Source organism: Trachinotus anak, unplaced genomic scaffold (genome assembly GCF_046630095.1).
Source record: "Trachinotus anak isolate AG129_WGS33_773 ecotype Australia unplaced genomic scaffold, CSIRO_AGI_Tana_v1 ptg000012l, whole genome shotgun sequence".
Classification (NCBI taxonomy): domain Eukaryota; kingdom Metazoa; phylum Chordata; class Actinopteri; order Carangiformes; family Carangidae; genus Trachinotus; species Trachinotus anak.
This window is the reverse complement of record NW_027273863.1, coordinates 11,100,158-11,122,500: the sequence shown is the minus strand read 5'-3', so window position 1 is coordinate 11,122,500 and position 22,343 is coordinate 11,100,158. Positions and strand designations below refer to the sequence as shown.

The 22,343-nt window shown below is 41.4% G+C and overlaps 2 protein-coding genes across 2 annotated transcripts in view; one reads left to right on the top strand and one right to left on the bottom strand.

Annotated features, from left to right (window-relative positions):
* LOC139629449 (ephrin type-A receptor 4-A-like) overlaps positions 1 to 8,620 on the bottom strand; it is a 26,391-nt gene extending 17,771 nt beyond the window's left edge. Inside the window, exons 1-5 of the mRNA XM_071492057.1 lie at positions 7,681 to 8,620; positions 6,869 to 6,936; positions 4,080 to 4,277; positions 3,683 to 3,793; positions 2,912 to 3,266 (exon numbers count right to left, since the gene is read on the bottom strand). Coding sequence (XP_071348158.1) covers positions 2,912 to 3,266; positions 3,683 to 3,793; positions 4,080 to 4,277; positions 6,869 to 6,936; positions 7,681 to 7,840 — 892 coding nt within the window. The 5' untranslated portion in view covers positions 7,841 to 8,620. The remainder of the gene's footprint in view (positions 1 to 2,911; positions 3,267 to 3,682; positions 3,794 to 4,079; positions 4,278 to 6,868; positions 6,937 to 7,680) is intronic.
* Positions 8,621 to 15,460: 6,840 nt separating this feature from the next.
* On the top strand, positions 15,461 to 17,382 carry LOC139629115 (C-C motif chemokine 17-like). Its single transcript, XM_071491513.1, has 4 exons — positions 15,461 to 15,609; positions 15,731 to 15,848; positions 16,626 to 16,703; positions 16,847 to 17,382. Exons 1-4 carry the CDS (start codon positions 15,528 to 15,530, stop codon positions 16,989 to 16,991), a joined length of 423 nt encoding a protein of 140 aa, XP_071347614.1. The 5' UTR covers positions 15,461 to 15,527; the 3' UTR covers positions 16,992 to 17,382.
* Positions 17,383 to 22,343: the final 4,961 nt, after the last annotated feature.

The window sequence follows — 22,343 nt, the reverse complement described above, 5'->3', positions numbered from 1 at the left end:
CTCTGATCGTCTCCACTGCTCATCCCTCCCACTTCCTGTTCTTGTGCACTACTTTTAGACCTGATAAATTTACTGCATCTCATCAGTAACATGCATTGTTACTGTCTGTTATAATCAGGTGATGTCTGCACTGAGAGAACTTGCCTTAGAGTAATCGCTGACTGAGATGTAACGCTAATTTAGGAAACTTTTTTTCAGAAACTGGACATGGTTATATCAGAGCCCCAACCAACTCTCACCTCTCAGGGTAATTACTGTTTTTGGGTGTGAGCAGTCACCTCCTCAACTCCTTTATTCTAACTCTCAGAATGAAAGAGAATGAGTGCATTTTCCAAAATGTTGCACTATTTCTTTAAGAAATTTGCCCATATAGTGAGGATACATGATTCCCCTTTTGTCTGCATTTACTGCTGAGAATCAGCACAGCCTGTAATGACCAGTGTCTCTGTCCAGGCTATGTTCACTCAGTCTGTCTGTCTGCGTATGTCTGTTATACTGACTGAGTGAAGACATGTGAGCCCAGAAGATCCAGGAGACTTTTGACCTCAGTGACAGGAGGAGAGGCAGATCATCTAAATCTCCTCACAAATCTATCTGCTTTTCCCCCTCCGCCCCGCTCTGCCCTCCCCCTCTCTTTCTCTCTGCGAATTTCAAACTTAAAATGGGAGACGCGTTAAGGCGTCTATCCAATACTGCAGGGTCAGAGTTTTCGCTGAGCAGCATTCGGTATTCATCCAGACTTTGATGGATTTCCACTGAGGCAGCTGAGCCCAGCCAACAACCTGACAGGCAGTGAGAGTGGGGAGACGGAGAAGAGAGCAGCAGATAGATAGATGGCACTTCACATCTGCTGGAGGTTCAACGGAGTCAAGGGTCTCTCCTAAATCTAGTTGAGGAGGAACATCTTTCAGGCCTCTGGGACCACCCCGCAAACCTCCTCCTCTTTTCACAAGGAACAAACGGGGCGAGTGGGGTGAAGATTTTAGAGAACGTTTGTCACGTTGAGAATTTTGGCTCCTGCTTTTCCGATTGCAAAGAAAAAAAGTCAAGTTTTTTTTTTCTCCCTTTTATCACCAGCTGGCACCAACTGCACCCCTCTCTTTATGTCCATGTCTCATTCTCTCTCCCAGCATCTCTTCTTTTCTCTTTGAATTATGGGTCTGTTTGTTATACAATTAGCCTGCTGGGATAGGCTTCATAAATAAAACTGAGGGAGCAGATCAGTGAGTCGTTTCACCCTGTCTCTCTATTGGGCTCTGTCCATCTGCGAATGTGAGTGTGCGTGTGTCAGTGAACATGTACGTCTCTTGCGTATGTGCTTGAACAGGGGGAGTGAAACCGTGTTGTAAAAGTGTCTCCACCAAGTCTGTTGTCCCTCGGACACCCCACTTTCTCCCACACACACACACATTTAGTAGTCTTCACTATCACAACAGTCACTTCCAAACATTACACGTCATCCGTGCCACATGTATGTTGGTGAGAGGTGTGAACAGCTTGCATATTTGTTACTGTAAAGTTCAGACCAGATTTGTAAGTGATAGAAAGGCATTTTTGTCCAGATGGCTGTTGTTATGACAGCACACCTCACATTGAGACCTGAGAGCTTCTACTAATAAATAATAATTATTAGCAGCACTTGAAACTCTGTGTACAGCTTGAAGATAACGAATAAACTGAACAGGTGAAGGATACTTAATATTTAATGGATACTTGACATGATAGTATACCCAGACTCAGTGATATAGAATGATTACTGTCAGTTATTGACTTTACACTAAAATGTCTTCCAGTTATTTGACTCAAAATAATTGTTACCGCCTCCTCCTACAACTAGTATGGCTGAGTATTATTATTACTTAAATATTATAAGTATTAGTTCAACATTTTGGGAACAACATTTGATGAAAAAATCACTCGCAACCACTCTCATGACTGTCAAGAGACAATTAGTTTAGCTTAGCATAAAGACTGGAAACAGTGGGAAACAGCTAGTACCTACCAGTACCCTAAAATCACTAATGAGTACAGTCCATAAAAAAATCGTAATTTAAAAATGACAAGTTGTGGTTTAATGGGGGTGTGTTTGAGTATTTTGAGTATTGAGTGCAGAAACCCTGTGGAGGCTTGTTGACACCATGACCTTTGCAAGGCAACCAAGAGACCATCCTTAAGATTTAATGTATTTTATTTGTGAGCTTTAAAGGTGCTGCTAGGTGGGTTTTGCTACCTTTGAACAGAGCCAGGCTAACCATTTCCAGCCTTTGTGCTAGGCTAAGCTAACCATCTCTTGGCAAGAAAATGAAAAAGCGCATTACACGAAATTATTCCTATTAGATGTCTGAGTTTGTCATACAAAATCATATCCGCAATAAAAAATCTAAATACCTATTCCCTTCTAATATGTTCAAACAATTCAATTCTGCTGCAATGGATTACATTTTGCATTGGATTCTTTTATTATAATTTTAATTATCTCCAAACAACATTTGCTCTTCACAAAGTTGTGATGCAATTCACTATCATTCTGTAATGGGTGGAAAAAACATGTGAATGGATACATTTTGCTATGAACATACTGCATGCCTGAATCAATTACCAGCTGGCAAACATGTCGGTTGTGCCCCTTTAAGACAGACAGACACTTCTGAACATATTGTTTGGAAATAACTGAAACAACCCACAAAATAAGGGAGCAGGTGTAAATGAGTACACAAACCAAATCTCTGTCAATGTTTTCCATCATTATAGAGCAGCTTGTTAAGTCGAGCACTCGTGATTGTTACTCACAGAGACAGGGGACTTAGAAGTGGCGACCCACGGGGGAGTGGAGAGCTTATAGCAAGATGAGCCAGACCATCAAAAAAACAAACAACAAGTCATGGTCAAGTATTTCTGTTGCATCACTTACCTTTACATGCTCCCCCTTTATCTTCATATCCTGGGTTGCAGAGACATCCACCAATGGGAACTAACCACTCTCCATCCGCACCGCAGTACATTTTAGGTTCCTCTCTCTCCTCTGATTGGTTGACACAAGACCCCCTGACCTCCACTAAAGAAGACGTATCAGCCCCGGTAACGGTGTCGGGAAAAGTTGCCAGGTTACGGATGGTGAGCGGGCAGGTTTTGTAGAAGACCCTGACGGAAACTAGAGCGATGCAGGCGCCAACATCCTGAAAAGCCAAGTAGAAGCCTTTCCGGGTCGTGACCTTCACATCTCGCACCTCAGTGTTCAGTTTCATGATGCGGTCTCCAACGTCCACCTGGATGGAAAGAGACAGGAGTCAGATTAATTAAATGTGCAGTAAAGTGTGTCAGCTCTTATTAATTCAATTTGCCCGTTTAACCTAAAGTGGGAGTTGCTATTGAACCATGGCTGATCTTCACGCTTTCAGCATTTGGCTCTGGTCCAGACTTACTTCTATTGATTACAATGGTAAAATAAGCTCTAACGCATACAATGCTAAAAATCTGAAGTAATTTTAGTGAGGACTAAGCAAAAACTCCCTGCCAAAATTCCAGGGATGGCGAAATGGGCATCTAAGATAAAAATGCTTGTAAAACAAATAAAGAAATAACTGCTAAGTGCCAGGGGGGTTTATTTTCAAGATAAGAGCAAATTAAAGTGAGTGGAGGAGGGATAAAGAACTGGAAGCCTGACTCAGTTGATTAGTGTTACCTGGGTGAAGCTCTCGTCTGCTGCCACAGTGTCCACCTTAATGAAGCTGCTCTCTTTGATGTAGCTCTCCCTGTCTTCGTTTGACTCGTGGTAGTACAGATTGAATGTCTCCTACAAGACAAAGGAGACAGGAAAAAAAAAAGAGACTAAAATGTCTATTTATCATCATCAGGGCTCATCTTTTCTCTTAATATGATAATGAGTTAAAGGAGGGGGTTTGAGCTTGAATAATCAGCAGCTGTAATATATAATAAAGCCTCATTAGCAGCAGTCTGTCCGTTGACTAATTAGCATAAAAGTTAACATGTTAAAAAAAAAGTCAAGAAAAGAAAATAAATTCTTGTTGTAAAACTGCTTCCAAACCATACAGTGACTATTACGCTCTCTTTGCCTGTACCTTGCAGGTGCCGGTGACCCCTGGCAGGCTGTTACAGTCTCTCAGTGTGAACTTGACTTCGACGTAGACCCGCTGAGCGCCGGACCGAGGGATCCAGTCTGTCCTCAGCCAGTTGTTTTGATTGGGTTCTAGGACGTTACACACCTGGTATGTTCTGATGGGGATGTTCTTCTCATCCATTATACTCACCTCTTCCCACTGCAAATAATGAAGACACATACAATTGTATCGCTACACTTGTGAGGGCATATACTTTTATGCATGTTTTGACTTGTGTGTGCACACTTAAGATTACAGAGCACCACTTCACAAAACGTTCCATAAATATTTCGATTTAATCCCCACTGGTTTCACTTCATGTCAAGGGCAGGAAAATCAATTTGCAGAAAACTGTCTCAATCTTAATCTTAATCAGTGAACATTAAGTTGTGAAATTGTCATGTGGTAGAGGTTTAAAACTTTTCCCATATTTCACTGCGGAGTAGTAATGCTTTTAAAATGATGCTGTAAGAAAATGAAACCTGTGAGAAAAACTATGCACAGACGTATTGTGAGAAGGTAAATGTGACTATGGAAGCGTCTTGTATTTTTAATACTCAAGTTTCAGACGTCAGAGTTTCTGACAAGTACTTGAATGTACCAACAAAGAAAGGTCCTTGGTGGCAGCTGCAGATGATACAGCATCTGGAGAGAATAAAGGTAGTGTAGAATAAAGCCTCCATTGGGTCTTTCAAAGTGCAACTCTTATCCCACTGGGGTTTTCAGATTTTTTAACCTGTGCTTTGGCCATTTTTGTTGCTTTTACCAACGGTGTTGCTGATTTCCCTTAAATTTCCTGTCTTGCCTATTAAAAATATTAAGAGCAAAGCGTGGAAACAGTATTAATGGTGAATTTGGAGGAGCAGAATCTGGCAGAGGCTGCATGGCACATATTTGAAAAAGCACACACATGCACACACAACTGTCATGATGGCATGAACTGAGACCGATGACATAATAAAAAGTCTGACCCCACCTTAACTTTATCACCCAACTCTAATCTTTAGCCCTAGGAGGCACAAGCCTTAACACAGATATACTCTTACAGGAGTGGTGGGCAGAGCAGAGAAACATTTCAGATGTGGAGAAGCATGCTCTAATTCACGGCTGTCGTTTGAAACCTCACAGGCTAACACCCGTTCTCGCATCAATATTCTGCACTGGACAGTGGTTCAGATTTGCTGCGACTCCAAGGTTTTTACAGGCACATTTTCGTACAAGTGAAACAGGCTCATCCTTCACTGCACCATCCATCTCAATAGGGCTGACTATTTGCCTTGTACTGTGACCCTTCAAATGACCGCTGAGCCTCCCAACTCCAAATTGGCTTTTTATTGCCACTGAATAATAATCTGCTGTCTCCCTACTAGCGAGAGCTGTATACACACTAAATGCACCATGTCGAAAGAGGGCAAAAGAGAGGGAGGATGACAGAATGTGTGTGTGTGTGTGTGTGTGTGTGTGTGCGTGTGTGGGTGAGTTGGGGGAGGTGTGTGTTAGTGTGTGTCTAATTGGGCCTGATCGATATGTCATCAGGGCCAATCTTATTGGCTGATATTGGTTTAGCACAGACATTTTGACATAAAGATTGGTGTGTATGTTGGCAGATGTGCAAAAAGACATTCTACTGACTTCATATTCATGCATATTTGAACTTAATTTCTCTTAATTCGAATGCATTTTTATGTTTTTTGTGCCAATCTTATCATTTTTACATACAAATTACATTTTAATTTCTAATGAGGTTTACTTTGGAAAATCTTGATGCCATGTGTCACAATAACATTTCATATTTAAATTTCAGCTGATATATCACTGTCACATTTTTGTTATTCTGAAACACTAACATTGGTATCGGCCTCAAAAATCCAGCATTGGTGGAGCTCTTTAGTATAACTGCATCCTCCATGTGCAATATGTGACTATAAGAGCGTCCATGCATAAGCAAGAGCATGAGCATGAGCACATGGTTGCGTCTTTGTGTGCTGTGTGTTGTTTATTATATATGTGTGTCTTTGTGGGGAAGAGAGCTGTAAAAAAAAAAAGCTGTCATGGGGTATGATGCCTCCTTGTCTGGTCTCCTTTGGAGTCTTTGTCAGCAGACAGAAATCACAGCTGTCAGAAGAAAAAAACCGCTTTGCACTTGCCCCAATCATACAGAAATAGTGTTTTTGTGTGTGTGTGTGTGTGTGTAACTAAGAGATGCGGAAGGTGGGGGGGTGCCTGTAATCAAAAGCTCAGTGCGTGCAGACCAGGACCCCGTCAATCAAGCGGCCTGTGAGAGAATGAGAGCATGGTGACTGAAGAAAATAGGAGTCAAGTTCACCAATAACTCTAAAACCAACAAAGAGGTGAGAGAGACACTGAGCAAACGGGAGGGAGAGAGAGGATGTGCGGATGGCAGATCACAATGTACCAACAATAAAAAGTACAAATAGATGAGAAGAGATGACATGAAGTAGATATTTCCAGGATTTATTCTGGCAACAACATGGTAGTAAAAAATCCCTAAAAAATGACACCCACCACCAAGCTGGTTTATGCCTTTTCTTGTGCCAAACGCAACGCCAGCACTCTCATATTAGCACTTAGGCTTGGTGAACAACAGCACATTTCAAAATCTGTGGGATGATTATTTACAGTTTCCAGACCAAGTGTGTGCATGTGTGAGAGAGAGAGTGTGTGTGTGTGTTTTCCAAAGAGAGACCATGTCTGTAAAATAATAATAAAAAAAAAAGGCTCCCACTCACCCCTCCCTCTGAAGGACTGGCTGCCCATTTCAGCTCTCCTGGCACTGTCCTGGTATCCAGCAGGGTCACTGAAATGCACATACACACACACAGGTGGTTTAAGAGAAAACAGCCTTCACTGTTTCAATAAAAAACAAATAAATGTGAGTATTTAACAGTGAGAAATAAGTTACATTTTTGCCATTTGGAAGATTTGACCACACTATCAGAAGAGTGACCATTAAGACTGGGACAAATGAAAATGGCAGGAGGTCTGCCTTAGTTCTTTTTTTTTTTTGCTTTAGTCTATAATTATTTGTAATAATTATGGTCATTTATATTACATAATATCAGATAGATCTAGGCTGTAAAATATCCATAAAATTTCAAAATCTCACACTGATTTGAAGGCGACTAATCTGATTCATGCATAAAGAAACAACCAAAAAGTATGAGTTTTGAGCTTTAACTGCTCATGAATAAAAACATAAGTCATAAGTCATTAGACTGTTCACTACAGTGTGCGCTACAGTGGCCACATCATGTGAAAATATCCGAGAAACAAACGATTTTCGTGACAGCGCTAGAAGGAGAGAACAAACAGCTGCAACTCCCTGAAGGCACAACCCTGCCAGAAACCAGGAGAAATACCAATAATTGTGAAAACGTCCCAGAAATCCAACTTCTGTTCAAGTTTCATGCATATTCGCCCTGCTCTTTTTCCATCCCGCAGGACGCGCACGGAGCGCACGCAGCCGGTGTCTCCCCACCGTCCGTCAGCGGAAAACCCGAATGTGTCGCTCGGCTCCAAGACCATTCCCCTCCTCACTTACCTTCGTTCGGCGGATAAATCCTCGTCCTCGAACTTGAAACTAGAGTTATTATCCAGATGAACGTGTAAAATGTTCGCCGTAAATTTGCAGCCATGTGTGCCGACGTGTGGAAGCGTGCGTGCTCCCCGCTGGCTCTGCGCGCAGGCTGAGGCGGCTCCATCCCGGTGGGAAAAGTGTGTGTGAATGAACCCAAGTGTGAAAGCGAGTTGGATGCAGCAGCGGATACTGGGGCGGTCTCTTCCACTCAGATGCTTCCCTTAATGGTAATTCAAACGGCATGAGCCAAATAACACACAGTCCTGTGGTCCATGTCAGCATCGGTGTGTCATCCCCACAGTTATATTTGTGTTAATATTAAATAAAAATTTTAAAAAAAGAAAAAAAAAAAAAGAAAAAGTCAAGTTAAGGAGCTTGTGGGTATAATGTGGTTGATTTACTTGTGGCCTCTCGGGATACAAACAGGGGACATTGGAAAGAATCAAAATACTTTCTGACTGTGGACACTTTAAATAGATAAAATGATGGTGAGGTTGGGAGACCCTCCATGATCTCCTGAACAACCCCAGACAGGACCAGCTGGGACCCCACTTTGAAACCCCTGAACTTTAAACGGTTAAAAACACGCTCTTGTCCATTAGATACAAGGAAGTTAAACTGAGCAATGAAAACCTGTGACATGAATCTCAAAACCTGAATGTGTCACTATTTGCCAACAAAGGGCTGGACTGCCTGGATTTGCCTTCATAGCAACTGAGATGGTCGCAAGCTCTTTGTCCTGAGGAGCGTAAACACTGAAGAGTGTGACTGCAGCGCCACCTGTTGATGGTGCTATTGAACCCAGTGATTGATCAGGGATGTGTCAGTACAGGCCGTCAGATATTTTAAGCCTAATAAGACTTCAAAATTCCCCACCCCCTGTCAACCACAGTTTTTAATATTTTCATCTATGAACCCCTGAAGAAGACTTAAAGGTGCAGGACTGTGGCCTTGTGTTGAAGCATGGTGGAGCAAACAAAGAGCAGGCTCATGACCTGTCCTCCTACACTCTCCCTCTCTCAAAGACTCCGGTGAACAATCACTCTCGATGGGGGCACAGCTTGAAGAAGCAAAGACTTTCATTTTCATTGATCTAGTGGGGTTTTTCCCTGTCTGATGGCCACGGAAGGTGAAACAGAGACGCACGCCACTTTGTTTAGTTCTTGTTTAATATCTAGAAAGGTAGGCTCTGATGATCTCTGTTGAAACAGACCAACAAAGAGCACTGAATAACAAGTGTTTCAGTCTGGTTTCAAGTAGGCTGTTTTAAAACAGGGGACTGTATGTGTGAGTGCATGTGTAAGTACGTGTGTGCCTGCATTTGCATGTATGTGTCTGTGTGATTCTCCATCTTGGGCCGGTCTCCATCTCGCTTTGTGTCTTCACAGTTGCTATGCCGAAACCATCTCGATCCCCTGTAAGGCATCATAATGGACCCAGGAAGAGCATCTGGCGCTTTGAGACGCCAAAAACGATCTCCCTGCTTCAACCTGCCACTCTTCCCCCATCCACCATAATACGGTTTTCACGTTTCATTCTCCCCCACCGCCACGACAGACTGCGCAATCACAAAGACCCAATTAGCCAAGAGCGGATCACGATTTCGCTCAGGGAACGGCTGGCCAATCGCATCGTGCGGCGTACGGCGAGGGCCTATGGGGCAGCGGCGCAGGTGGGTGGGACATGGCTGTGGGGCGGAGGTGACACAGTGACATGGATGAAGAGTGGTCCGTTGTTTCTGGTCATTTGTGTCACCGAAGTTTTGATTGATGACCGTCGGGATGTTTTTCCCACTCTCCCCTGAGATTCTCAGCTCTCTAGAGGGGGTTTCGGCAACAGGCCCCCAGCCTCAGACCCCTACTTTAAGTTTGGCCCTTAGCCCTACGCCACACAAACACACATCTACACCCACAGAAACACACATACACACAGACTTACTTTTTGTTCTGTTTGGGGCCCCAGATGGCTGCTGCCCACACATCTGTATTGAAAAGCACTAAATATAGGCCCTGTGTGTGTGTGTGTGTGTGTGTGTGTGTGTTGGTATATGTGCAAGTGTGAACCTGCATTAATGCACGTACAGTATCTCCAAGAGTCTAATAGTGAGGAGGAAAATGGTGAAGACAGGAAGAAATAAAGCAAAGTACATACAAAGTAGCCAAATGTAAATGCGTGTGTGTGTGTGTGTGTGTGTGTGTGTGTGTGAGGAGAAAAGCCCGAGGGACGGTAGGTGTGTGGGCGGCTGAGAGATGAACAAAAGAAGCAGAGAAGAGAGATGAGGAGCAGCGCATTGCCAGTGAGGATTTGATTGGGTGGGTGGTGGTGGTTGTGTAGGGGGGGTAGTGTTGGGTGTTGAAAAAGGATCTTCCCTCAAAGCCTCACTAAGATATTCCTGGAGCGAGTTAGGGTTTCATTTGGCTTGCAGTCCCACACAGCACACTTACATCGTACTGGGAGCTCAAACCACTTAATATTCATACAACTAGACTGATATTCTCCAGGTTATGTGACAGATAATAGTCATATTTTCTAAATCTGTGCGGTGTGAGCATGTGTGATTGAACTGCTCGGGTCGACAAAGCGTCATTAGCTTGTCAGAGGCGCTTCGTTTGTACCCAGTTCTCTCCATAACAGCTGCTTGTCTGGCGAGTTACTCAATTCATGTGTGTGCGCGCGTGGATGTGCGTCCGCGTTTGTGTGTTCAGTGTAAACAAAGGGAGGAAGTGAACAGAAGGTTACATCAAAACACACCACAACACCAAAAGTGTATGTTTGTGTGTGTGTGTGTGTGTGTGTGTGTGTGCCATGCTTGATGTGTCAGTTTGATGACTGAAGAAATCCCAATCAGCATCTTGCTTCAGAGTGTATATGCATGTGTGAGCACGTGGAGTGTGTTTGTGTGCGACTGCATAAACATGAAGCCAGAGTGATGAGATGTTCTCTCCATCCATCTGTTCTGCTGGCATTTATATCTCCATTGGGCTACAATGGAGGAGAGAGGGACAGTGGGAGAGAGCACGAGAAAGATGGAGATAAAATAACCGTTGAGCGAAGAGGTTTCATGATATCGTTGGTTTTGTCTGTCCGTCACCGGAACAACGACGCTCTCTCAGGTCACTTCGTGGAGCTCTGAGGCTCCATTCTCGTGTGATCTTTTCACATGTGTGAGGGTTTCGAAGTATTTGCAAGAGGATGTGTGCGAGTGAAGCTGCAGTGTGTCTTCCTGTGGATGTGGTTACGAGTTTCTGAGTGTGTATTTGTGCCTTTGTGGACCTACAAGTTTGTGTTTGAGAGGCAGAGAGAGAGAGGTTTCATTGTTCTGTTCCTCCTTATCTACCGTCTCGGCAGAGAGCCCGTGCTGTTTCCCCCCTCAGCGATGTGACCCGGCTGTGATACCAGAAGCCCTCCTCTCTGCAGATAACAGACCACCCTAAAAATACTCCTCTTTCTACCACACTACTGTCTTCCCCTCTGTTCTCCTCACCTCTCCTGGCTGACTGTATCCTCCGGAGTCCCCCCAGCCAGGAGTGAGCTCTGCCAGACTGAAATACCTCTGGGCACTTCCTAATGTCACAGAGGTCTTTTAATTTTATATTTTCCCCTCTTTTCGTCTTTTACTACTCATTCTGTTGGTGGCCACGCATGTAACAGCATTGGCCTGAACAGCAGAAGTGCAACTCGGACTGTTACATCACAAGTTTTCTTATAATTTTCTAGAATAATTCCTCATCCCCCCCACAGCTACTTCAGTCACCCACACTTTGGACACACAGGGCAGATGGGATGTAGGAGGAGACGGTAAGGACAGAATCTGCTGGGCTCACATAATTATGCGTCAAGCAATTTACCATAACTCCTTAATAAAATATTGAAGAGTGCATTGTTTTCTGTGCCTCACGGGTTTGACGGTCTGGAACGATGCTAATTATGATAAACTAGGCATTATTTTGAAGATCATGCTACAGCCAAGTGCTCTAAGAGCTTTTTCAGCTCTCTGCTGCCTCCCAAGCTGCCTAAACTCTCCTCAGCTGTGAAGTGCTTTTAAGGATACCGACAATACCCCCTTTCTGTAGTTTTGAGGAAGTTTCTCACTAATTTAAAAAGCTTTTATTCCAAGCGCCTCTGCCACATTTGACATTTGGGGTTAGAAAGCTGTCGTTTTTGTTCTTCTTTTGTGTGTGCGTGCATCCTCGCCTTTCCTTTGGCCCAAACCCACGCAGGTGACCAGAGGGGGGCCTTGTGTGGGTGGACAACTCAATGGTGACCCCCTCTCTTTACCATCACCCTCCCTCCTCTCCCCTCCCCTTCCCTCTTTTCTTGCCCTCCGTCCACCACTATGAGTCCAAAAAGAGGGAGGGGGGCCCAGGAGGAGGAAAACACCCACTCTCAGGCGAACAAACTGGCCAAAATGTTTCAGCTGCCAGTCTGACAGCTAAATCGGAAAATGTTATTAGAACACATGTACAGTATGTCCTCTGATTGTGAAGAAGTAGCTTCTGTAAAGATGAGAGACAAAGCATGAGACGTGGTTGTAAGGAGTTTCTTGTTAAGTAGTGCTGAAATAATTACTTTGATTAATCAGTAAACAGAACATTAAGCAATTAGTGTGAACTGTAGTAACGGTTAAAGCTGCACTAATCAAAATTTTTAAATTAACAAAAGGTCAAATGTCTATGCATAATTTGAAAGCAGTCACTAGTGACAAACCCATAGAGAATTACCACAAAACTCTGCAGTTCCCCTCATCTTCAAGGAGCATTTTAGCCTCTTTCAGCTCATTGTTTTGGTTTTACAGCTCGCAAATTGACTGTTTCATCAAAGATGATTGACACACCCTTTTGACCAGCACCAGAAAGCAGATAAATAAAGTTGTGAACATATTGGAGCATTAGCAGCTAAAAGGTACAGTAAGTGAATATTGGACTTAAATTTAACGAGGGTCCACATCTGCTTGATGTGTAATAGGCAAGTGATGGCTAACATGTGAGCCAAACAAGTTCATACATTTATAGATTAAATAAAAAGAAAAAAGAAAACAATTGCTTTAGGGCAATGATGAAGTTGAAATAATAAATATTTCCTTCTCACATGTGTTCTCTATTTCAAATCATTGTCCACTGACATTTTTTGGACTGAACAATTTAAGGCTATTTATTTAGCTATTTATTTTCTCAATTATTCAGTTAATTGTTTGGTCTATAAAATGTAAGAAAAAAGTGAAAAAAAAGACCATCACCTTTTTCTAGAGTCCTAGGTCACATTTTCAGATTGCTTGTTTAGATTATTTAAACCAACAGACCAAGAAATATTCAACTGTCTGTGTTATAAATCAGAGAAAATCTGCAAATCTTCACATTTGAGAGGCTGAAACAGAATTGTTGGCATTGTTCTAAAATGATAACTAAAACAAATAATAGATCATTATTATTAATCAGCTAATTGTATTAGCTCTAAAAGATTAATCGATGAGAAAAGTAGTTTGAAAGTTTGAAGCGGGGCTGTAACCTCACAGGAGGGGGTGTGTGTGTCTGTGTGTGTTTGTGCCTTTCGCGGAGGAAGACAGGACAACGATAAGACTGTGTTTTATGCAGGATTAGCTGGGATTAAGCTATCAAACCAGATGATTGTCCAGTTTATCACATTACCTTTCTCTTTATCAGAACATGCACTAGGTTACCCAAACGTAAGCACAAACACACAGAAAACGAGGGTGAAATAGAAGCCATATTAACAGCTGTTTCTGACATTTGTTTGCTGGTTTTATGATGTTGAATTAAATGCTTCTCTGTCACTAACAATGACATTGTATGGCAGTGCTGCAAACATGCACTTATTCTACAGTGTGCGAAATAAAAAGCCTGATTTGCATTTCACCTATGACTAAAAATCCTTATTGTTCATATGGTAAATATTCAGGTTGCCTTGGGACATTTCCTTGACGTCCATCAGTGGCCCAAACCAACACTGCCCCCCTATGGGTGACTGTAGCAAAAACTGCTGCTGGACATCATCAGACGCAGCATGAGTTAGTGTGATGTGCTGAACTGAGATGTGTGGGCCTGACTGCCAAGTGGGAGGACGGACGAGGTTTCACGGAGGGCACAAGTTGGACAAGTCATAATGAGAACATAATGAGTCATGATTTCAAACTCTCACGAAATGACAAAGCTCCAAACAGTCAACACTAATTTAGGCTCAGACAAGGTTAATGTTCAGATTGTAACAGACAAAAACAAGGTTGAAGTGTAACTACATCAATTTAATATCAATGTGGAAACAATATACGTAGATGTTTAAATATGCCAAATCTATCAGCACAGAAACAACATTAACATTTATAACACGGTGTGTTTCCCTTTGACAGTTATTCCCATAGAGAGACAAACAATATGAACATTATAAACGCAGCAGCAGCAGTGAATTGTCAGTTCACCTCATTCCCTTCTTGTCTAATTAATTATAATGGATTCCTTTATACTTCATTGGAAGAAAAAAGTTACTATGAAGTTGAGTCATGTCAGTTATATGTCTGGGGGTGCAGGAGATAAAAATTCAGCTAATTTCTGTCATGTACACACCTATTAATCATAGCTACTGTTTATGAGGTGAGACTTTGAGAATCATCCAACTGGCAGCCATGTCTCCTGCTGTCTCCAGGCTACGATGACATACATTTGAGCTTCTTGAGTATCCTTGAGCAAGATGCTGAATCCCTGTCAGCTATAGCAGTGGCCCTAATCTGTTGCTGGCCTTCACGCCCTTGATTTCCTTATGAAAAGGCCAACCAAAAAATAGATTTCTCTTTCAGGGATCAGTTGAGTATCACCATGAGTGATGTGCGAAGAAGGAGCAGAATCCGATTTTCTCCTCTACTCCAATAAAGGAATAATCTGCAGTTTAGTGTTTATATGCCATCTGGCGAAATATCAAGACTCAACAGAAACAGAAAACCTATGGTGACTGTACAGCAGTCATGAATTCATTCATGAATGTGGCAGAAGCTGGTGTGTTGATTTCTCAACTAGTCTTTTACAGCTTGTACATGTAGTTTTCCAGACATAGAGTACACTAAAGAGCATTTACAACTTAAGATTTTGCGCCTATCTAGGTCAGCTGAGCAACATTTGGGGTTGTCAGCTTTCTGCAACCTAAATAGGTCATGCTAACAAGCAGGGGGGTTTTTGACAAGCCTCTCATACTCCATCAGTTCACACCACAAGACAATCTCAAGTCTGCTGATTACGTAAAACACCCTGACTACAGCTTTAAGCTACAATGTCAAATTATGACAGTGGATATTACAGTCATTTTTTTTGTCACCGCTAGAAAATACACGACGCAAGATAATATTTTGCGTTGCAAATTTCATTGAAGCACAGTTGTTCAGGCAAAATATGCTGCAATCTACTGTAGCTTTGGAGAAATCTAAATGAAGCGAGGAATGTGTGACGATTAGAATCTGCTGTGCTGTATATGAAGAACTTCACAGCGTGATTATTAACCCAGAAAGCATAAATATAGATGAGAGCCCAAGGAGACTGTATGAATGTAATGCATCAGTGCACCAGTTCCACAGAAACACTCTCACAGGCCCTCATAAACAAATCTCGATGTTGCACAAAGGCACAGTAGAGCCTTAATTTGTAATCAAAGTGCAAAGCCTGCAACTTCGGGTGCCATGATGCAATAATGGGCTTCCTGTCCTCAATTTAGGAGCCACAGGTTAGAAAAAATGGTTGTGTCTTAAGTATATAAATGTATGTGGAGGTTATGGCTCGGTAAGTTCTCTACTGTTTCTCCGCATTGACTACATGGCTCCCAGAGGTATGATCACCGTGACAACCGTTCTCCTTTGCGTCATACTGGGCCTACTCGGCCCAGCTCCAGCTACTTGTAAGTTTATTTCATCACATCTAACTCCTCATCAATCAGATTAAGACACAGTAGATATAATATTAAGACTCTAAACTGGACTGATCCATGATAAATAATGTGGGGTGTGTTTGTGCCGTAGGTTCCCATAGTAGCAAAATCTGTTGTACAAAATACACCAGGAGCCCAGTGCCCATCCAGCGCATACGGGGCTACAGGGAACAACCCGTGACGGAAAACTGCAGCATCGAGGCCATCATGTAAGACTCTGTCCTACTAAAACATCACAGCTCCAACCCTGCGAACACCCATCCGAATCTCTGAATGTAATATTAGACCATGATGGTCACAGCATATCACTAAGAAACTGCACTGATTGGATTTATCCCAAAATATTCAAAAGACACTGATAATTGGTATTTCATTAGAAATTGGGTTTGTGGGAAGCAGTAATAATGTTGTGAATTCTGCATCATAAAAATAAGGCACTTCTGCTGTGAAAACTGTCTGAATGTCCCAGGTCTAAACAGGCAGCTCTTTGGTCGGCTCCACATCACAATAAATTGTGTTTATAAAGTATTTGAGCTCAGGCTGTCCAGTCTGCCTAGGATTGACAAAATCCAGTGACATAATTATGTAAATAGGTCTGGGCATCAAACCTCAATACTTGTGTCAATAACATATCAAGTATCATCATGATCAGATATTCCATGATTCAAATCATATATTTTTAGACATTTTATTTCAAGTTCTTGTAAGGCTGCGTTTTCTAAACACAAAATAAGTCACTGATGCGTCTGAGAAACTTTTGAGATTTAGCTGAACAGAAAAGTTTTTGTAGCAAAAACTTGTTCATATTCCTCAGAATACGTTATCAAAAAAAAATGTTTGTGCATTTGTACTGAGAGCTGAGATTGAAGTACAGTACTGAAATATAAAATAAACACAATTATAAAAATAAATTACACTCACACGCTTAACCATACAGGAATGTGGAGCTCTCTCTGTTTGTCTGACGATGTGTCTCACTATTGCAGTTTCTACATGGCAAATAATAACAAGATATGTGCGACTCGGAGGGATATGTGGGTAAAGAAAGCTCTGGCGTTACTCAGGTAAGAGACTCCCACTCGCTTCAAAATACCATCTAGTTTCAGTTTAGACGTTGACCTTAAAATGAGGACAAGTTTTATGTGTGAACGGGGTTTTCCTTAGTTTTAGCGGCATTGAGTAAAATCTGTTTTTATCTATTTTATAGTTCCAAACTGAGGAAGATGTCCAAGGCCAGCTCACCTGCAGCTGAAACTAAGAAGAAAGGTGGAAATCCTTCATTGAATAATGGAAGTGGATCTTTCCTCACTACCACAGAAACGTTCCTAAACAACACTGAAAGCTTCTACTAGCAAAAAGCAGGTTGTGGTCTCAGAGAATTGCAGCTAAAGAATTCATGCTACAATTCATGCCATTTTGTTTGAAATTTAACCTACTGTAATCAAATCATGTTGGTGATATTATCCCTGACAAAGTTAAAAAAAAAAATGCTTTTACTTGCCTAACATATGCAGGGCCAGCTCTAATACTCCATTATCACGACTTAAGGGGAAGCTGAGTGGAACACCTTTGAGACAACTGCTGTACATTAAGTGCTTAGAAACATTTAAAAATATTTAACCATGTTTTAGTGAGCATTTGTATTTTAATCATGCTTTTGTGACTACCCTTTTTCCTTAATCATATTACTCAGCTAATATAGAAATTCTCATAAACAAATAAACTTACTTGACAGTACTCCAACATTGTTGTCCATATCTGTTCAGTCACACTACAACACTGTCTCACTGAAATTAGTCATGTAACATTCAGTGTCACCCTATTGACCATTCAAACACGTAACAATGTTAGCCACATTCACCCATTCACACAGACATTCATACAGCGCTTTTCCCTACACATATAGACACACAGCACTTTTCTTCACACACACTCTCACATCAGGGGTTATTTGGGGTTCAATATCTTGACTGAGGACACTTCAAAACGGAGGAGGAGCAGGGAATCAAACCACCGACCTTCCGATTAGTGGATGACCCGCCCCCTCTCGAGCCACAGCTGCCCCATACCCGTGGTTAACATGCTGTTAAAATAAATGACTAACGGTGATTAAAGAACAGTTAGTTCTTTCTACCAATCTCTATACATATTTTCAAGTGGCATTTGGTGACCTGACTTCAACATGAAAAAAAAACAAACCTTCAAACGATGACATGACAATGACATGACTGAGTCGAGACTGCTGCTCTGTATGGTGCATGTTTTAGTGGCGTGACATGTGTCTGGTGCACTGAGAAAAGGATGCTGCCAGCACATCTGCTGGAAGGTGTCTGAAAACTTTTCAGTGAGCTGTCCTGCCCTGTGAGCTCATGCAAATGCGTGACATGACTGACAAGGAGACAGTCTCTTGTGCTATTTCAGATCAGCACCCCCGAGGGGTTGGTGCTCCAGTCAGACAAGGTGACTCCTTCAATAACACACTCCTTTCAAGGAAGCTGAACTGCAGTTGTTTCAGGCCCCCACAAGATGGCAGAATTGATCTGTGAGAGTCTCTGCAGTCAGCTGCATTGTGAGATCTTGATGGCTGTTAGATAAGCACAGCTACCTTTCATTTCCAGTATTAATCTACAACAATAACAAGTGTGGATGGTGAAAGCGAGCATTTATTTTGTTTATATCAAATAGCAGACAACTTTTATTACAATTTATTAACTACTATTAACTATTATTATTGCATTACTTTATACTGCACATCATGGACATGTTTTGTTACTTTAACGTAAGGCCTTATGTTAACTGAACAAAGCACAGACAGCAAATTCTAAAAAGGATGGCAAGACAAATAAATACTGCTAATAATAAATATTAAATATCAGAATATCAGAATAACGTTAGGAAGCATTTTAAATATTTTTAAATTAATTCAAGACAATTGGTTCTAGATATTTATGATGGTGAGGACATGCTTTCTATGTGGTGGAGGTTGTAGGAGCAGGAGTGGTCTTATTGGCTTTGCGGGCCTTCCTGTAAAACACAAACAAGAGATAACAGTTAAAATAACTGTTCGAAAAGTCCCTAAGCAACACATCAAAATGTTGTTTGACATGATACTTGGTTAATACTGGAGACTGACTGAAATGATGAAGGCCTACTCACTCTAGCTCCTTGATCTTATCAAACACCCAGTCCTGTCTCCAGTGGCTGCAGACTTCTCCCTCTGTGGTCTCAAATCTGGGTGGAAAAAAACAGAAAAGTTTAGTCACAATCTCCAACACACACTTTTATCTAAACAATTGCATCATCAGCTATATGAAGGTTTTGTTCATCACTCTGTGTTACTCTATACTAAAGATGTAGTTCTTACATGACAGCGCGGACACAGGGCAGGATCTTTTTCTGGATCCTGTAGCCGATGATGGGAGCAGTGACGGCCACAGTACTGACCTCAGTGCAGCACTTGGTTATCTTCGTTTGTGCTTTTCAGGGAACAAACAAGGATTTGATGTTATGAGCATTTTTGTCAGCATTCACCATTTCAAATGTGAGTGTCAAGGAGCAGACTAGCATTGTAATATGGTACAGGACCTTTAAAAATCTACTTACCAGAGGCCGTTGATCCCATTGCCAGAACCCCGATGAGGGCAGCCAGGCATGCCACTCTTTTGATGCACAGCTGCATTGTTACTGCGTGAGATGTTCCAGAGGGTCTGTGCAGAGGCTGAACGGAGGATCTGGCAGATGGAGACGACTGATCTCCTCGGACCAGACCTCCAGGTTTTATGCCACAAAAAGAGGAACCAGGGCAAGCTAACCGGATTTTCTAGAGTCTGTGTGTGTGTGTGTGTGTGTGTGTGTATCAGGGTGGGGGTAAGGAAACACTTTGGTGACATGGTAGTTGATCATTTCCTTTTTTGCTATTTCATCATGACATTGAAAGAGCTGAGTAAGACATGTACATAAATTGTGGCTACAGTACAGCTGTTCTTAAGAACTCACTTTTACTAGTTTTACTTTTATCATCATTAGTAACAGCCACAACAGTTAAAACTGATTACTATATAAATAATAAACCAATGAACCTGCTTTAATCCACGAATGTAAAGATAATAGACAGCAGGAGTTCACGTATTCATTGCGTGATTTTCCTCAGGGTGTTCAGCTGTTCCATGCAAAACAAATGCAGGTTTAGGTAAAATGGGAAATGAAATTGCTCATAAGTGGCAACATGAGGTGAAATGTGTCTATCGGATTAAATGGGTTAGCTCTGTGAAAGGCTGGCAAACAGTCAATGTTGTATCCGGTCTCTCACACACTGCATGCTGGGAGACTCTCCAGCTCACCATGACCCTGAGCAGGTTAAGCAAGAATAGAAAACCAGTAAATACACTGGATGAATGGGTTCATATTATGTTAACAGTAATATTCTTTATTGATGTGACAAGTTAACACCCTATAGTCTCTATCTAATGGTCAAGTGTTTGATTGCATTTAGGTTTAAATCCTGCTGATTTCAGCAATATTGTAAAAGCAAGATCATGTGCTCGCCCGATGTGTCATCTTTTTCTCTTCTTATCCTTCATCTTTTTCTGGTGTTGACCATAATGGTCAGTACAGGGGGAAAAAAAGGGGAAGGAAGTACATCTTAAGGCTTTCCACCACAGACCACAGATTTCCGAGCATCCACCACCCAAATTTGGTCATTTGTCCTGCCATGCCCTGACACTGCACTTACAAGTCTCAACTTGTTCAGTGGGACCTTTACAACTTAGCCAAATTTGAAAAGTGATAAAATGTATTAGAATTCTTTATTCTTAAATATTACTGAACTTACTTGTCTTAAAAGGTTAGTAAGTCAAATGTGACCTCTGTAGACCTCTGCTCATGATCAGTAGAATTTGCATTGTGTTACTATAACTCACCTCCATCTATAAGTCTCTGGCACAGGGTTCATGTCCACACAGGACTCAAATGAAGGGGGGAAATAGAAGAGTGAGACCACACTGGTATGCAGCTTACTTTACCACACAAACTGCATTTGAGCCACAAGACAAATCACAGCTCTCTTTTCTACATTTTCAGAGAATTGTATCTTATATGAAGATTGTGTTGATGGCTCCCATCAATCAACTGCAAGTTGAAAAAAAGAACTTAGTTCCTTAACAGTAATAATTGACACCAATAATAAGTGTTGCAATGTTTTAATGTCATGTCTTCATGTCTTTTAGCGGTCAAAAAAGCTGAACTTATGATCTCACACATTTCTCCCAATGATTTGGTGATGCCTAAAGCTCAATTTCTCAAGAAAGATACATCTGTGACCTTTTATCCTCTAAGGAAGACACTAAAGTACATTTGCTTCATTTCACAGAAGCGTGCAGGAGTTAAAGGAACGTTGCCTATGCCAAAAGATCAGATTGAAAGGATTTACTGATAAGCAAGAGAGGAGATGAAATCACTGCATAGTTTATGTGGTTTTATGTGTATTTTATCATGTTATGCATGTTACAACAGAGAATAGTAAGCTATCAATGTAGAGCAAAGTGTGACAAAAGAAAGCCAGTTAACACATACAATTTTAATAGATTTAACATTCATAAATCTGTGCAACTGGTGAGGAAATAACTGTCATTGTTATCAATCAATAATCCTTATCAATCCATCGAATATATAATATATTATGATCTTTAAACAAGAAGGCCTCAAAAAAGTCTTCACCTTCCTTACCTTTGAAGTCTCAATAGATTTATATTTCACCATACTGTCATTTCTAAAGTTATTATTTTTTGGGCTTTTATGCCTTTATTATAGTTCAGTGGAGACTGACAGGAAAGGGGGTAGAGAGGGGAATGACATGCAGGAAAGAGTCGGACCGATCGGGAGTCGAAGCGGTGCCCGCCTGCTAAGAGCGTCTTTGCGCCCAAATGGTATGTGCCCTAACCACTCGACTACCGGGCCGCCCCACCATACTGTCATTTCTAATATTGCATTTGTTACAGAAGGATTTTTACGTTATTTGTTTGCAGTAATTGTGTTTGGTGATAATGTAATATTAGATGATATTTGGAATACAACCTGTATTAAAATGGCATATGCTTCATCAGTAATTTAAATTATATTCATCTAAGATTTAATAATCTGAAAAATGACTTTGTAAAACTATCTGTATTAATGCATCTCAAAACATGCAGCTTTATACACTAGACTGTGAAGCCCCCAGCCTGCGTTTTCAGACAGGTCAGCTGATACGGAATTACACAGACTTTACGGGATATGGGGTTTTCTCTTTTTTTTGAATGAAACTTTAAAATTCCTTGTGAGTGGAATGCAGAAATGATTACTCAAAAGAGGAAGGAAGCATAAGCAGTGTGATCAGCTTCACTAAAATGAAGATAAAATTGCGAAATGTGGTTTTTGCACTTTCCGATCATGGACTGGAAAAAGAGGTTTCTTTGTTAATGTGTCTCACTCAAAAATCTTTATTCCGAGGATCTATCAAATTCAGCAGCTCAGACAGGCTACTCAACTACGTGATGACTTCTCTCATTTCATTATCTTTATGGGCTCTAACTTGCTACCAAATGATAGAACAAAAAGACAATCTTCCAGATATTTATTGCACGGCAGACCTGTGGCACAACTCAGTGATAATCATAATAATGGGCTGTCATTGAGGAGGGACATGTTAGAGTCAATTAAACATAATA

What these genes read in the sequence shown, in the direction of transcription:
- LOC139629115 (XM_071491513.1), top strand. Translation starts at nt 15,528, where the DNA reads ATGGCTCCCAGAGGTATGATCACCGTGACAACCGTTCTCCTTTGCGTC. An exon ending in CGGCCCAGCTCCAGCTACTT is followed by an intron (nt 15,610 to 15,730) that starts GTAAGTTTATTT and finishes TTTGTGCCGTAG; the next exon opens with GTTCCCATAGTAGCAAAATC. An exon ending in AAAGCTCTGGCGTTACTCAG is followed by an intron (nt 16,704 to 16,846) that starts GTAAGAGACTCC and finishes TCTATTTTATAG; the next exon opens with TTCCAAACTGAGGAAGATGT.